The 17533-nt window shown below is 40.6% G+C and overlaps 2 protein-coding genes across 5 annotated transcripts in view; one reads left to right on the top strand and one right to left on the bottom strand.

Annotated features, from left to right (window-relative positions):
• LOC149192456 (protein S-acyltransferase 10-like) overlaps positions 1-17533 on the top strand; it is a 214833-nt gene that overhangs the window by 182289 nt on the left and 15011 nt on the right. For 3 of the 4 annotated variants that reach the window (XM_089404602.1, XM_089404605.1, XM_089404606.1), the window contains exon 7: positions 11084-11193. In XM_089404602.1, the coding sequence (XP_089260728.1) occupies positions 11084-11193 (110 nt within the window). The remainder of the gene's footprint in view (positions 1-11083; positions 11194-17533) is intronic. The other variant, XM_089404604.1, reaches the window with a different exon arrangement.
• Positions 2763-4984, bottom strand: LOC149192457 (uncharacterized). Its single transcript, XM_089406169.1, has 2 exons — positions 3469-4984; positions 2763-3358 (listed from the first exon to the last, which is right to left on the bottom strand). The coding sequence occupies exons 1-2, from the start codon at positions 4973-4975 to the stop codon at positions 2763-2765; spliced, it is 2103 nt and encodes a 700-aa protein (XP_089262295.1). The 5' UTR covers positions 4976-4984.

The raw sequence follows: 17533 nt of genomic DNA, 5'->3' as shown, positions 1-17533 counted from the left end.
CTGGGGCAACATCCACTTGATGGACTCACTTTGAGATTAGTTTGGGACTCGGGAGCTACAATGTTGAGTAGTTGGGTTATGAATTGGGGAGAGTGGGTTCCCACAAGGGGAGGTCACCCAGATTTTCCATTGGGACTCCTTTATGACAGGTTAGCAGAGGGATTGGGAGTGGCTCAGTGGCATAATTGGGACCCCTGTATTGCTCGCGGTGGTAATTGGGTCAGCATAGAGAGAGCGCTTGTTCGAAAGTTGTTTGAGGACAAGCCATGTTTTGGCGGGGAGGACCGTGATATTCCTACTTAGCAATATTGCTAAGGGAAATATCAATCTTGTCCAATTTTGTCTTATTTCATGTTTTCACTTAGGAGATGTGGGTTTAGAGGTCCCACATGAATTTTGGGATTAAGTGGGGGCCCAAACATTAGGAAGGAAGAGAAATACTGCGGCTCTAGTGGAGTGTGGGGGACACCCCATGGAGAATTACGACCCACATGTGGAGTACGCTCTCATTGGAGCGAAGTTGGTGGGGGAAAGTCGAGTTGGGCACACATGGGTATCTTGGAGGCTCTTTGATCAATAGAGCAAGAGGCACTCATTTGGATCATCCATTCATCTATTTTGAAACTTGTCTTTGACATAGCATGGTCGAGCGGAAGCCAAGCCTACAAGTGTTGTATAGCACACGAGTGTCTCCGAGCGGAGATCTCAACACTTGCTTCCGTGGACTTCAAGTGCCAGCCCAAGGAGGGAGTTCTACTTAGTCCCAAATTGTACTAGCAGCAGGGAGGCCGAGTTACAACGTCAAGGCAAGTAGCAGTAGAGAGGCCGAGTTAAAGCAGCAAGGCAAGTAGCAGCAGGGAGGCCAAGTTACAGCAGTAGGGAAAGTAGCAGCAAGGAGGCCAAGTTCAGCAACAGGGAAAGCTGTAGAGTGTAGGGACTGCGTAGTGCGTGGAGGAGACACACTTGGGAGTTGAGGAGTGAAGGGAGTTTGGGCTTAAACTTGATGTGGAGTCCGTGGAAGCATTGTGGGGGCTTTTCCAGCATTTTGGCAAAGCAGCAAATGCAACATCTGCTACATGCTACATCTTTTGCTTGTGGAGGAGGACCAAGCATTTGGGGTCAATTTTGGAGCGTCAAAACTAGGACAAACCCTTTCTGGGTTTTTGACAAGGACCTCAAAAATAATTTGGCAGAATTTTCTGGGTAGATTTGAGGGGTCAAACAAGGGTCCCAATTCAGCCAACAGCTAGAGGAGCTAAGGGAAATAGGGTCGAATTTCCGAAGTCAAGCATTGGCCAATTCCTTATTGGGTTATAATGGGTATTTGGTGGAGAGGCGGAGATTAATTTCCCATAATTTTTTGAGCACCGGAGTGGGCCCTAGCAGCAAATCCATTCAGCCAACAACGTATTTCTGGGCATCTTCAGCGCAGTGCTTGAGCAACATTTTGGTGGAGGGTGTCTTATTTGTCATTTGGGGCTTTGCTAACTTGCCTTGAGCAAGCCCAGGTGCATTCCTTCTAACACATTATCATACACCCATCTTTATTAATAAAATGAGCTCAATAACGCAGTTTTGGTGTAATTTTATGGTCTAAATGTGTGTTCACTGTTTATGGTGTTTTTGTCTATGTTTGCTTTGCATATTTACTGTTAATTTTCCTTAGGGATATTACACTTGAATAGTAATCCATGGAATTATGTGCAATAGGTTTACATATTAGAGCACTCCACTAGGCTGGTGGACGATTCAACATGCAACCACCTCCAAATAATATAAAATAATTTGAGAGAGAGGCATGCCCTAGGGAGGTGCACAAAGTGGTTGCAACTTCTCCTCAACAAATAATATAATAAACATCAAATAGAATGCACCCTAGGAAACTATGCCAAAAGTGGTTAGAAGTCACATGTATGAACACATCTCCTCCAAGAAATAATATAGACAACTCGCCCTAGGATGGTGAATGAAAAAGAATAATACTATAATCCAAAACCATAACCAAGTGACCAAAACCATTATTTTACATGTGGAACGATATACAAAATTGTGCCAACGGATCTCCATGCCTCCAAAGATGTGCAAAGAAGCCAAAACAAGGGCAGTGCTTTACCTCCTCAAATAGCTAGCTAACCAAAGGATGCCATGTCGTCATAAGATTGTCAGTATCCTCAAAGACATTCCCACCATTAGGAGATAGATGTTAGATACAAGTCTCCACAAAAAGTATGATGATGCTAACCAGGACGACAATGCACATCATCTAATATTAGTATAACAAGAACATATCATTAGGAATAATCCCACCATGGTGATGTGCTCTAGGTGTATAAACAAACATTTTGGATGCCCCAACTATCCCGAAGGGGCGCCAAGCAGTGTTTTTAAAACCGGAACCGGTGACCGAACCGGTCCACCTAGCTAACCGGTTTACCGACCGGAACCGGTCTAACCGGGACTGGTTTGGTCTAAACGAACCGGTTTTTAAAAAATACATTAAATAATTAATTTTTAATGAAAAAAAACTATTTTTAAGATGTAAAACCATGATTCCAAGCCAATAGAGACAAAATATGCAAAGTTTGCTCATTTATATACCATGCAAAGGTGAATATATCAAAATGGCACCGAGTGCAATACATATCATCGACAAAATAGCAAAATACATAAGAAATGAGGCTCTAAATGGCCTATAGAGTCCAAAAACCATGCTGCAAGCTATGAGGCCATTGGCCTACTACAAGTCTACAGTGTACACATGATCAATCATCAAGATCATCACCTCTACTAGACACATGATCATCATCAGGAGCTACATAGACATCATCTGGTTCAGAGTCTGAGGATGCCTCTGCCTCATCTGCAACATCAGTATCAATGCCACCAATGACAATAGAAGTGGACCTAGTGGAAGCACGAGTTTGTCGACCTGCACGACTAGTGCCTTCCATTGGTTCCTTGCCTTTCCTTGATGCCGCTACTGATCCTGGTTCTGATGCCGCCACATAATCTGCCTCATCCTCCGCTAAAGCCATGTCGATATCAAAATCAGCCTCAAACACAGGATCTTCAGTCTCCTCCACCCATTCTGATGTTGGATCAATATCGTCCAACACAATGGGATCTAGATCAGGTGATTTGCTCATCATTTGGTTCCTCCTCAGTCGAAGGTTGTATTGCACAAAAACAAGATCATTTAACCGTTTTTGTTCCAAACGGTTTCTCTTCTTCGTGTGTATGCGCTCAAAAACAGACCAATTGCGCTCACAACCTGAAGCACTGCAAGTTTGACTGAGGACTCTAATTGCAAACCTTTGCAATTGAGGACACTGGCCACCAAATGACTCCCACCAATGTGCTGCAAAGAAAAAGACAATAATTAGTAACTTAGTTTATAATTTGAATTGTAAAGAACGTAAACAATTTTAACTTGAAATGAAAAACAAAATGGAAATTGGAATTGCTTACCTGGTTGGTCCACATCTCTTGCCATCTTTGCCAAGTTTTTGCCAAAAGTACCACTTGCTTGATTGAAAATAGTAAGCTGTCTATGTATATCCAACTGGTCTACATGGTTAGGGACCATGCGCTCCAAGCAATCAATCAATCCAGCTCTGACCTCCCCATCATGCTGATCTCCTAGCCGATTTTTATAGTGATACCTTGGGTTCAAAAAATACCCGGCTGCATGTATAGGACGATGGAGTTGATTGTTCCATCTGTTATCAATGATCTCCCATATACGGCCATATTTAGCTAACCTGTCATTGTAAGCTGCCCGTATCTGCTCCTTTGCCTGATCCATAGCTTCATAAATGTAGCCCATGGCCAATCTTTCCCCATCCACCAACCTTAGCACCTTAACAAGGGGCTCGGTAATTTTCACAAGCTCTACAGACCTTTTCCAAAAATAAGTGTCTAACACTTTCTTTTTGGTGTCTTTTCCATCTGGTCTACGAGCCCACCGAGATTCAGACCATTCATCAGAGGAAAACATTTTCTGCAAGTTTCTATGTTGACCATTGAGACATTGCAACGTGAGGAAGTGAGTTGCAAATCTCGTAATTGCAGGCCTAACAAGCTCTTTGCCTCCAGTGTGTTTCCTCATTAGGCTCAATACCCATGAGTGGTTGTAAATGTATTTTGTAATGCACTTGGCATGCTCTACAGTGTTTTTTACCCACTCCACCTTGCCTATATCCTCAAGCATGAGGTCTATGCAATGTGCAGCACATGGAGTCCAAAATATGGTCTTATATTTGGCCTCAAGCATCTTTCCAGCAAGAACATAGTTTGAGGCATTATCAGTGATGACCTGCACAACATGCTGCTCCCCAACTTCCTGAATAATGTTATCCAAAAGCTCAAATAGAAGGCTTGCATCCTTTACCCTATCAGATGCATCAACTGATTTCAAAAACATGGTTCCTTGAGGGCAAGAAACAAGGAAATTAATGATAGTGCGGTTCTTTCCATCGGTCCATCCATCTGACATAATGGAACAACCTGTTTTGACCCATGACTCTCTAAACTCAGTCAAATACTCATCAATGGAAGATATCTCTTTTTGCAAAAGAGCTCCCCTCAAGTCATGCATACTAGGGCCTTTGAAGCCCTTTCCTGCAGCTATAACAGAGTCCCACATAGCTTGGTAATAAGGTGAGCGAGCAGCATTAAATGGGATATCTGAATCATACCACCATCTAGCAATGTATTGGTGAGAAGTTTCTTTGCATTGTTTTTTCCAATGCTGATCCAAAGTGGGTTGAGAACTTGGCTGGGAGGAAGTGGGATTAGATTTAGAAGAAGCAATGGTGGCAGAAGATGAGAAATAACTTTGGATGTTTTGTCTCTTTGGTCCTCTTGATGGTTGGCCAACTCCAACAGAAGGATGAACATAGTGAAAGGGGTCATTGGTGGAAGGGATAGAAGTGGAGTCTTGAATCTCAGAGTCATCATACCCACTCTCTTTCATGGCTTCTAATAATTCCCTCTTCCTAGCAATTTCATCTTGGATGGCCTTCTCCCTAGCCTTATCCTCATAAAATTTTTCAAGCTTGGCAATGTATTCTGCCCTAATAGGACCTAACAGTGCATTTGGTGCATCACATGGCTTTACTTGGCCTCTTACCCCAGCCAAGTGTTGTTTCAACCTAAGAATACCCCCACCTCCAATAGATTTATGGCATAATTTGCATATCATTTTTCCCTCAACTACATCACAATGAGCCCATGCACTGTCCTTTCCTTTTGGAGCCATGTTTGCTTGAAATAATAACAATTTGCAAATAAATCTGCCATTTAAAAAAAAAATTGCAGCTAAGGAACATGGAAAACCAATGATAAATGTAGGAAAAAAAATGCACATGCAAGCTAAAAAATTTGATAGCATAGAGCTAGAGAGTTCATAGGCTTAGCATAGATGATAGATCATTGAAATGAGAAGTTTATAGCACAAAAAAATTAATTCATGGACAGCAGACCCAAATGAGGAATTATCAAGTGCAAATCCTTACCTGGAAATGCAAAGTAGCTCCCTTAGCCTCCTCTTGATGATGGCAACTCCACTGACAGCTACACACTATCTCCAAAATAGCTCCAACTCCAACTCCAAGATGACTACTTCAGCAAAAACTCCACACTCTCCAAGCTCACAAACAAACTCACAAACACTCCAAATCAGTTGTGTGAGACAAATGAGGGTGAGAGGGGTGTCTTATAGCAATTGTGAGGGTCTTTTTGGAGGGAAAATCCCTTTCCCTCACCCCCAAAAACCCTAAACCGCCCTCAGCTGCCATAAACCGTCCGCTTTTTACCTTTACCGGCGGCCTGTCCCTAAATCGGCCGGTTTAGGACGGAACCGGCCGGTTAGCAAAAAACCGGCCGGTTAGGACCTAAACCGGCCGGTTTTGACCGGTTAGGTCAAAAATCTGGGCAAATTAGGGTGCTGACCGGGTTTTTTCACCGGTTCTGACCGGTGGGCCTCCTAACCGGCCGGTTAGGCCGGTAACCGGTCAGACCGGAACGGTTTTGAAAACTATGGCGCCAAGCTCAACCGAGCTTCGCACAATCTTGGTGATAGCATTCGACTAGTGGGCAGATCGTTCTTCCTGTTAGTTTTTGGTAGCATCGGAAGTGCTCTAGCCTTGAAAATTGTGGAGAGTCTAAGACACATGAGTTCTAAAGAACCTAGAAACCGTTTGGTGAAATTCCACCCAGATTGTATTTTATTAAAATAATTAATATTTTTAATGGAGTTCCTAAGTCTAAACTTAGGGAAATTAAAATATTAATAGGTATTAATCAAAATATGGGTGAGAATGATCTAGAAGGCGAATCAATTCATGTTTTAATCTTAGCCGTTGATTAGAGACTTAATCTCGGTTGTTGAAGACTCAATAGGGAAAGTATAAAATGGAGGCTTGGGGTTCATTTGGAAAAACACACAGAGAGATTGAGGAAATCGAATTTCTGAGGTGAGAAGTTTTTAGGAGGAAAATCGATTGGGGAGATCTTGTAGTAGTGGGGCAGTGAGAATCTGGGAGAAGGACTTTCCGGAGAATACTGACAGAGAGGCGGAGAGAGTTTGCAGAGAGGCAGCACAGTAGCCGGGAGAGTTGACGCTGGGCTAGTCTGGGCCCAAGAAGCCCTAACGCAGAGCTAGAAGGGCCAACGCAGAGCAGAAAAGTTGCCTATCACGTGAAAGTCGAAATTGCCGGGAACAACCAGAACTGTTGGGATAGCTGACGCAGAGGGCAGAGGAGCTAACACAGGGCTGATGCAGAGCCTGAAAGGTTGACGCAAGGCCAGCGCAGAAATAGTCGGGTTAGCTAGTGTTGTGCCGGATCAACCAGAATTCTGTTGGGTGAAGTGAGGTAAAACTCACTCAGATTTTCCGCTAGTATTTTCTCTGTAAAGGATTGCTAGATGAGCATCCTAGATTTGTATTCAGATATTTCTCTTGCATAATAATAAACCCTCAGAGTTGCTGCACCGATTTTCCCACATTGGGTTTTTCCAGGGGACTATTGTGTCCAAAAATAAGTGTGTCCTATGTATCTTGTTCTTTGCTCTGTTTTCTGTTTCATGAGATCAAATATTAAATTAGTGTAGGCTGCAGAAGTAATTTGCTTCAGTATTCAGAAGAATAACTTGATGAATGTAATTTAAAATCAAGTAGGTGAAGTAGATTCAGATTTGCTGCAGTAGGGGTTCCTTCAGTGTAGGAATTTTCACATGGTATTAGAGCATTGATTTTGAAACAGGAAGAGCAGATCTAGTGCTGAGCAGTGAGGCCGAAAGTTGTGTTTGGCAACAATTCGAATCCCCTTGAAGGGATTGTGTAGTCCTTACTGGGTAGCAGACTCGAGGAAATCTCTCTTTGAGTGAGACGACAAAGAGGTGCGATTTCTAGTTCGTGAGTTTGCAGAGTCAGAGGGAGTGACGTAGAGCCTCAACGCAGTGCTTGAAGGGCACAATTTCTGCCGGGGCAAAAATCCGCTGGAAAAGAACGAAGACACGTAGAGGGGGAATTTTCTGCTCAGAGAACTTTCTGCTAGAAAGTTCGAATTTCTCACTTGTTGAGCATTTAAGCAGTGACTAGAGGAGTTAGTTCGACAGTTGGGTGAAATGGCATCGGATGGGCTCAGAGATCAGGACAGGTTGGAAGGAGCCTCCAACTATGTCATATGGAAAACCAGAATCTTAGCTGTTCTAGAGGAATATGATCTCGAAGCCTACGTCAAGAATACTGTGGTTGTTCCTGCTGACAACGATCAAAGAAAGAAGTACAAGGCCGAGCAGGGGAAGGCGAAGAGGCTCATTCTTGATGGAGTTCGAGATCATGTGGTCTCACACTTGCAAGGAAAGAATATGGCCCGGGAGATGTGGGAAGCCTTGTTGTCTTTGTATGAAGGCTCTTCCGAAAAATGAAAGATGTATTTAGAGTAGAAGTTGCAGCGGACTTTGATGCAGAAAGGAGAAGGGCTGAACCTCTATCTTCAACATCTTCAGAACACCAAAGACCAGCTTGCTGCAGTGGGGTCCACTCCTCAGTCAACTGCGATGGTGAGCATGGCCCTGAATGGAGTCTTGGATGATTGGCAAGTCTTCGTCCAAAGCATATTGGGCAGGGAAAGACTACCTCCATGGGAGGAGATGTGGGCAGCTCTTCAACAGGAGGAGTTAAGGAGGGACCTAGTGAAGGTCAACCTCAATGGCAGTAGTGGGAGTGGCACAAAGACGAAGGCGGAGGAGGAAAACGCAGCTCTAGCATCGAAGGGACAGCAGAAGCTGAAGCGAAAGAAGGACATTTCGAAGGTGAAATGTTTTAGTTGTGGCGAGATAGGCCATTATGCATCCCAATGTCCTTTGAAGAAAAAGGATAAGATGAGAAACATGATCCTAAGGCTGCTTCAACAAAGATTGACGAGGATGAGTTTGCCATGAGTGCCCACGCACCTCCAGGAGGGAGATGGGGCGATATTGAGCTGTAGTCGGGAAGACTACATGTGGGCAGGATCCTTGAGGAGTCCACCTCTTGGATCAATTCCTTGTACGAGAGCCCAAAATTCAACAGTAGCGAGATGGAATTAGTGTTAGATGATGCAACAGATTGTTTGGAGGATAGATGCAGTGGCTTGGGACTAGAAATTGATCAACGTAGAGCAAGGTTGGCAGCAGTGCAGATGGCACAGTGCAGAAGTCAGCAGTAGCGCAAAAGATTCAGAGGGTCAGCAACAGTCAGACTCCAACATTCATTGTATTATGTTGAACATAGTTAAGTTCAACTAATTTTGGATGTTTTTCAGTTGCTTCTCTCAGCAACTGAGTTGCAATACGGATGTAGTGGTAGTGCTAGCAACATAGCAGATGCAATATTTGAGAGCGAGCTGTAGTACAGATGCAGCAGTGGTAGTGGCAGTGTCATGGGTAGCAGTATAGTAGCAGCAGTAGCACAGAGTTGGTGGCAACAACAGTGTAGAAAGGAGGTGCTTCAGAAACAGAGCAGCATTCAAGTGGACATTGTTTATAGAGCACTATCCTCGCTAAGAGGGAATGTTAGTTTTTGGTAGCATCAAAAGTGATCTAGCCTTGAAAATCGCCGAAGAGGCTAAGGCACATGAGTTCTAAAGAACCCAGAAACCGTTTGGTGAAATTCCACCTGGATTATATTTTATTAAAATAATTAATATTTTTAATAGAGTTCCTAAGTCTAAACTTAGGGAAATTAAAATCTTAATGGGTATTAATCAAAATATGGGTGAGAATGATCTAGAAGGCAGATCAAGTCATGTTTTAATCTTAGTCGTTGATTAGAGACTTAATCTCGGCTGTTGAAGACTCAACAAGAAAAGTATAAAATGGAGGCTTGGGGTTCATTTGGAAAAACACACAGAGAGATTGAGGAAATCAATTTTATGAGGTGAGAAGTTCTCAGGAGGAAAATCGATTGGGGAGATCTTGTAGCAGAGGGGCAGTGAGAATTCGGGAGGTGGACTTTCTGGAGAATACTGACAGAGAGGCGGAGAGAGCTTGCAGACAGGCAATGCAATAGCTGGGAGAGCTGACATTAGGCCAGTCTGGGCCCATGCAGCCTTGACGCAGAGCCATAAGGGCTAGTGCAGAGCAGAGAAGCTGCCTGTCATGCAGAAGCCGGAACAGCTGGGAATTGCTGGAACAGCCGAGATAGCTGACACAGAGGGTAAAGGCGCTGATGCAGAGCTTGAAGGCTGACATAGGGCCTATGTAGGGCCAGCGCAGAAATAGCCGAGGTTAGCCAGCCTTGTTCCGGATTAGCCGGAATTCTACCGGGTGAAGTGAGGTAAAGCTCACTCAGATTTTCCGCTAGTATTTTCTCTATAAAGAATTGCTAGATGAGCATCCTAGATTTGTATTAAGATATTTCTCCTGCATAATAATAAACCCTCAGATCTATTGCACCGGTTTTCCCGCATTGGGTTTTTTCTGGGACTATTGTGTCAAAAAACAAGTGTCCTATGTATCTTGTTCTTTGCTCTGTTTTCTGTTTCATGAGATCAAATCTTAAATTAGTGTAGGCTGCATAAGTAATTTGATTCAGTATTCAGAAGAATAATTTGATGAATGTAATTTAAAATCAAACAGGTGAAGTAGATTCAGATTTGCTGCAGTAGGGGTTCCTTCAGTGTAGGAATTTTCACACTTCCATCCAACATTGGGGTTGGCCCCGGCCTAGGCTCAGCCTCATTAAAAAATGAAAAAAAGAAAAAAAAGTGTATTTAGTATTTACTATTTAGCAACATACTTTCCTCTAGAATTGCACACCCATCATCGGCTGTGGTTTGAAAAATGACAAGGGAAGTGCCATGGAAAGTATATGCATCCATAATAATGCCCCTATTTTTGATAAGTATTGCATGGCGTCATCCTGTAAATCATGTCTTGTGATGAAAATCATAGGGGTTTTCCCTCCTACAATGTGGAGGGTAACCAGGTACAAGACCCTTTTATATATTGATAAGCTTATAATGTCCCAATATTTGCCAAGTATTTCATGGTGTCATCCTGTAAGTCATATCTCATTATGAAAATCACAAGGGTTTGCTTTTATACATTGTGAGGGGCAACAGGGTACAAGACCCCTTTATATAATGATAAGCTTTGAGCTACCTGCCACATTAATTACAGACCACTAGACCACATTCTAACCAACATATTAATAATGGACAACTGAGAGCCTTATATCAATGAAGTCAAGATTACATACAGTGCACATCATATAACGTTAATTACACCAACAGATAATTGCATCAGTTCTTGACATATTTGTAAACAAAGAAGGAAACTAAGGTCTGTTGTAGGTTACAAAAATGGATTTGGATATGGCCATTGGAAATCACTCCAGTGTTTGTTTTCTATATTTCTTCTTTCTTGAGTTTAAGGCTTCTATTATTTTTTTTTCACATTATTTGGTTTCCACCTCATCAGAATATTGTATTTGGTTCATCCTTTCTTACTGCAGGCAGTGTTGTAATTCACACTATTCTTTAGTGTCTTAGATGGATGAAGTATTTTTGATGTACTATTATTGTTGATTGTGCAGCCTCTGAGATCAAAATATTGTCATGATTGTGGGAAATGTGTTCTTGGATTTGATCATCATTGTGTTTGGTTGGGAACATGCATTGGTGAAGGGAACCATTGCAGGTACTGGTACGTGTTTCTAGTCTTACAATGATCTTCCTCCATTTGAAAATGACAGTCAACTGCTTATGCTTTTTCATGGTTATAATTTCTTAAGCAGTCACATATTGTAGAAGGTTAGAAGCTAGTCTATGGAAAAACATCAGTATACATTTGCTCTTCTTCATTTAAACAACTATCGAGTTTTATAGCCTAGCTAGCTTCCCTCAAGTGGAAAGAGGATGAAATATGTTTTTATCTTTCTTAATACTATTTAGCGTAGAGTATCCCATATATCTAGTATCCAATTGTAGATTTATGGATAATGTGGGAAGCCTAGTAGCCTTGAAATACCACTCAGTCATTACTGGAAATTCAAGGATGTTGATTTATAACTCTTCCTGTTTTGGTTTGGTTACTGTTGCTGGTTGTTATCACTAGTCCATTTCACCTGTTTTGTTCTTTAGTGAACATTAATATAAATTTCAATTTCTATCTATTGGATTTCTAGGTAGAGTAACAGTTGGTCTGAGACTTTGTTGTTTAAATGAATCTTATGAATCACTTTTTGGACATCTTTCTAGGTTGTGCTTTTCTATAAGTCAAAAGGAGACAAAATGGAGAGACATAGGGATGCAGTTTTGGAAGATTAATTTTAAAATTTCCTGTAATGTTGCATTTGAGAAGTATGATTAGGCAAAAGAGGTGGCAAAGGCATGGGAAGAAAGAAGAGATGTAAAATCCCTATAAATTATTGACATCCTAGATTGCTGAATGGTGTGCCTATTACCTACTAAAAGTGGGCGACCCCATATGAGAATTTTTTTTCTTCCACTTCGCATCCAGCCGGCCAGTCAATAGCCCCTGACAGCGACCACTAGCCGATGATGTGCCACTGTTCATCTCCGGCACTTGCATCAGTCATATGACTTCTCACCCACCTCACAAGAGCACATGAACGAAGGTGGGCTTTTGGCATGGATTACGGGGTGACCTGGAAGAAGGGAGGGTTTTGAGTCTTGACCGTGATCTTGTTCTCTCACCTTAAATGGGGGGTTAATCTTCGATCCTAGTCCAGTGAGACCTCCTCTAATGGCCCAATGGGTATAGGAGGGTCACTACTTGGGAAGCACTAATTGACATAACATGCTCCATCTATCCTGATTCCGTACTTACCACTTTCCATCTTATATTATGAGCCCTATATTCCACTTCTATTCTTCAGGTTCAACTGACCATTGGTTCTCTGAGATTTGGGACCCATACATGCTCATACCTAGGTAGGGCCTGAAACTTGGCCCTGGGAGGTTGATGTGGCTAAAAGAGAAAGAAAGAACAAAAATGGCCACGAAAGAAAAATCAAAAGAACATCAAAATGCAAAAGATGGTTGGGACATACACCTTAACATGTGGGCAAAATGTGAAATTTCCTTAAATTGCAGAAACTGAAATTTATTCTTCTAACTGATTAGTAGTTTATTTGTTTTACAACAAATAACGAATAAATCACACTGCAATTCTTCACAAAAAAATGCGTTGTGGAAGTAAAATCAGGAACTGAGAAAAACATGCACACACACAAAATAATAACACCGTTATTTTGGGCTAAACTTTTGAAGAATGTATCTAGTGTCGGTCTTCATAATTGTACTTGAGTCATGATGTAATATATTTGTCAAAAGATATTTTTTATTATTATTTAAATTGACTTATTAAAGCATGAGTTTCATGCTTGGGTCAATCTTAGATAGGTCATAGCATCCATTGTGTGCTTTAGGATTTTTCTTATTAAGTCGAAGTCATAAGAAAATAAAGTTCTTTTGCGTCAAAGAATCTTCTCCACCAAGTCAGGGCCTCATACAAATGACAACGACCTATTCTTCAAGTCAGCCTCCAAATGATTGATAAAAGGTGAACAAGTTGGCCTCAAAACAATTGACTAGTCAACTTATCCTACTAGACATGTCGACCCAATGTACTGTCATGTCCCTTCCTAAATTATTTTGGAACAGTATTACTTTCTACATTTTGGGGCCAATTTTGGAGGTGATGGGGCCCATTCAATTTTATTAGGTGGCTAGACTTAGTAGAAGTTAATTCTAATTTGTTCTCTCCTTTTATTGTGTTAGACATTTTCTTTGAAGGTAGTAATCTTCTTTCTTTATAAGATCTCCTTGTATGATCCTTTGCTTAACCTTTTGAGGTTTCTTTGACTCCTTTCAGTAGATCCTCAAACTGCCTTTTCCCTTCTTCACCTTAGCTCTGAAACCATGTTAGAAAATCAGAAAGGCAAAAAGATTTTCTTTATGTAGGTAAGTACTTGTGACTTTCTTATCTTTATGTTCTTCTTTTATCTTTTATTTCATCAAGCAATTACCAAAACAATAACACAAAGATCACAGACACTAGATATAGGCGGACAACCAGGGCAAAACCCCTGTCAAGGGGAAAACCGAGTCAACAATTCTTCCTTCAATAGTTTCACAAGATAATCCAAGACTCTTGACCTAAACACATACTTCCTCCACGCCAAGTCAGCCCTTTCCTCCTTCTGCAAATGATAACCCTCCAGCAACAACTTCGGCTTGAAAGCAACTGGCAGTAGCAACAACTTCAACTTGGCAATAAAAACTTCGATCTTCCTAGATACTTCACTTGGGTGAGAGATAGATGGCCCAAAACTTCATTTTAGATGTCTTCTTCCTTCTTTTTAAATTTTGTACCCTTTTCTAGCTCCTTTTCCAACTTCGCACTTTTTAGCTTCCTTGGCTTGGAGATCGAACTTGTATGTGACAAATGAATTGAACTGCTCTGTATATATAGCCTTCTAGTGAGGTCGAATTACCCTTCTTGAAGCTGACTTGATCTCCTTGAGGCCAACTTGGTGTGGAGGGGACAAATAGCATATTTGACTCAATATTAATTCTTTTTACATGATTCAAAAGCCCAAGAAGGGTCTCTTTAAATGGACAATGACTCTAATGACTCAGAATAAATCCTAGAAGTCCTCAATGGGGACTTTGACCTAAAACATGATGACCCAAGCATGAAACCCATGCTTTAATAAGTCATAATAATAATAATAAAATTCTTTTTCATAAGTACATTTCATTGTGACTCAAATACAATTATGAAGACCGAACCTAGTTACATTCTTCAACACTTATATGGTTGGCAACCAAGTTCGAATTATTCGGTTGCCACTACAACCGCCATGTGAGCCTTCCCAGTTGCCACAATCGCCATCCATATTGTTAAATTTCATCTATTTCACCAAAATTGTGTAATGCAAACATTTAGTTAAGACGTCCTACCTCTAATTTCTATTGTCACTCTCTGTATCATATGGTCTACAATGCTATTCTACCATAGAATCAATAGGAGTTAATTAAATAATTATTACAATTTGTGCATATTCACCTGTACATAATAACTAGTCCGTACAAATTGAATTAATTACCAAAAAATTAAATTGTACATTCCGCTATACAATTGTTGATTTTCTTTGTTGTCCATACCAATTAGATTATACTTTGTTGTCCATTGTCCATACCAATTAAATTACAATTCCATAGTTGTTGCCACCCACACAATTGAATTCAATCACACTTGTCGATTGTGTAGTGTAATATTCCTAGTGGGAAATATTAAGTGATAACAACAATTAAAACATAAACATGTAACCATAAAACTAACACAATAACATAATGACAAATTGCACCAGAAACTGTACCAAGAATTGAGCCATTTTATTAACTGAGAAAACAAGGTACATATAAATGAAGAAGAGGAACTTGGGCTTGCTACAACAAGCTAGTCAAGTCCCAGGTGAAAATGGAGTTGCCCAAGTGTTGGAAACTGCTCTCCCAAGTCTCTGCGTTGGCCCAGTAATATTTTCTACTGTTGGCTGGAAAGGAATTGGTGTTTCGAGCCTCTATACTGCTCAGAAAAATCCAGGAAATTAATTGGAGCCTCCTCACAAGGAACCCAAAATAACCTAGAAAATTCTCAAGGACCCAAGTGGTGGAAAAGGTTCCAGAATAAACTGCGTCCCCTCCAACAATCATTGATACTGACTGTTGAGTGGAACTAGGAATTATTCCCTTGGGAGTGCTCATAAAATTTTGCAAAATTAATCCTAGCCTCCTCTCACAAAACCCACAAAAACCTAGAAGGGGTTTGGGCTGAGTCCAATGTGCCCCAATGACCCCAATTTGTGCGTGGACCTCCAACTAGCAAGCAGAACTGGTTGTAGATGAAATATGCTACAAAATGCTCCAAATCTCTCCTAGAAAATTTCCTTCCCACCTCCCAAATTTCCCTTATTCCTCCGTAGCCACACCATAGATTCTCCTTGCCCATGTGATTTTGCAACAATGCCCAGTGAGCCCTTGCGCAGACCAACAATTGGAGTAGCTCAACTCTCCCAAACCCCTCATCAAAAGACCTGCAAATTGACAAGGAACTCTGACCCCCTTTGTGGAAGGATTCTCTGCTAATTGGTTGGCCCAAATTCCCCCTTATTGTTGGCTCTCCCAAGAGCCACAAATTTCTCTCCTGCGTCCAAGGATAACTCGCTCCAGCTGAAGGAAATGACTGTAAATGTGGCCAATGGAAACTTTGAACCGAGCTCCCCAATTGCCTCACTAGGGAGACACTTAAAGTTCTTCAAAATGAGGGTGGAATTCTCGCTCAGGAATTCCTTGTGCTGGACAACATAGTTGTCTTGGCTAAGCAGCGCAAGATAACTAATGTTAAATTGTCAAATGATCGAAAGTACCAAATGGAGGCCTCCAAGCTCTATTTATAATTGTTGGCCCTCTCTCCCTTGGTTGTCCCCACCTTCCCTAATTCACACCCCTTCCTCTATCTCTCTCTTCTCACTAGTGCGAATTGCTCTATTGGGTCGAATTTCCTTCTCTTGTGGCCCCCACATTCCACTAGATCTATAATTTTCTATTTCTCCTAAGTCCCATACGCCAAAAATGTCTCCAATGCCTAGATTACAAAATTGCGCTGTTCTTAGCACCTCCCCAATAAACTCCATTAATCCCCTCAAATGAAAAATCAAAATTGGGGATATTACATGTAGCCTCCACTATATAGGATTTCAATAGCCGCCAACAACTTATGTTCGTATAGCTGCAGCTACGTCTATACAAGTCGTACATTGAGTCGATACATTGAAGGGTTGTATCCATTCGTACATCGAAGGGTTGAGAAGGCACATTTCCTACTTACCTTAAACTATACGAAGGATTTACTAACTAAGTTTAAACAAAATTCAATTAAAAGTAAAAGAAAAAGGGATACATTGAAGATTTAATAAATGGTACTTTGGAAATTGTGTAATCACTATTAAATTACTTTAATAAGTAATTAATTAAAGTATAAAGTTACAAAAAGGGTAAGTAAGAGAATATAAAGTTACAAATGAATATATTCTTTAGTACTGACATATATTAAAAAGGGTGATTAAAGATTTGGGAAGTATTTAGCTTTTTTAAAAGATCTTAAATCGATTTTAATAGATGAGGGAAGATTTTCTCATAAAGATTGTTCAATTTCATTATCTTGCGGATTATTTATGCCAAACAAGAGTATTTAAGGAAAAAATATTAATATCGTTATCAACATGAAAAGCATACAACTTTAAATTGATATTAATTTGACAAATCAATTATTAATTCCAAAGTCAAATATAGGTGAAAGGGGATATTTTATGCGTGAGAAGTTATGAAAATAAGAACTTGCGAGTGACAATTAATGATTATGAATATAAATCTCAAATAGTGTTACAACCATGCATAAAGAAGAGATTGACATAATTCTCGGTTTACCCTGGTTTGGAGCATTGGGTACCTTCTTGTTAGACATGGATAATTCTTTTAATGTTTCCCTATAAGAAGATGATGATGACATTTCAGGACATTACAATGAAGGCAGGTTTGAAAATACTTTCATTAAAAGGCTTTAAAGATATCTCGAAAGTGATGCTTCAAGAAAATCAAAAGTCAATATCAAGGATGCAGAAAAAATTTGACAAAATTATCTCAAATAAAAACAAAGAAATTTCTTGCTTAAAAGATCATGGTAAAAAATTACTTGCACAAGTCAATAAATCCAAGGCTATGAAGCGGTCACGGGAACACATAATGGAACAACTTATGTAGACAAAAGCATCAAAGTCTTCAAGTAAAGATTTCCAAGTTGAGGAAAAGGGAACAAATATAGATTCCATTAATCTTACAACTTGGAAGGATGTCAATCCAATTGAAGTCAAAACATACTTAGATGCCGCAATACAAACGATGGAAATTCCAAATGAAGATTCCATAATCAACTCAACATCTGTAACTGAAGTAAATTA

Source organism: Pinus tabuliformis, chromosome 2_2 (assembly GCF_031772625.1).
Source record: "Pinus tabuliformis cultivar Carrire ecotype Pingquan chromosome 2_2, CPIR1, whole genome shotgun sequence".
Lineage (NCBI taxonomy): Eukaryota > Viridiplantae > Streptophyta > Pinopsida > Pinales > Pinaceae > Pinus > Pinus tabuliformis.
This window is presented reverse-complemented; position numbering and strand designations above follow the sequence as displayed.

Bases quoted from the DNA above. Each gene is read 5' to 3' on its own strand.
- LOC149192457 (XM_089406169.1), bottom strand. From the start codon at position 4,975: ATGAAAGAGAGTGGGTATGATGACTCTGAGATTCAAGACTCCACTTCT. The intron at 3,359-3,468 runs GTAAGCAATTCC...TTTTCTTTGCAG, and splicing joins AAGAGATGTGGACCAACCAG to CACATTGGTGGGAGTCATTT.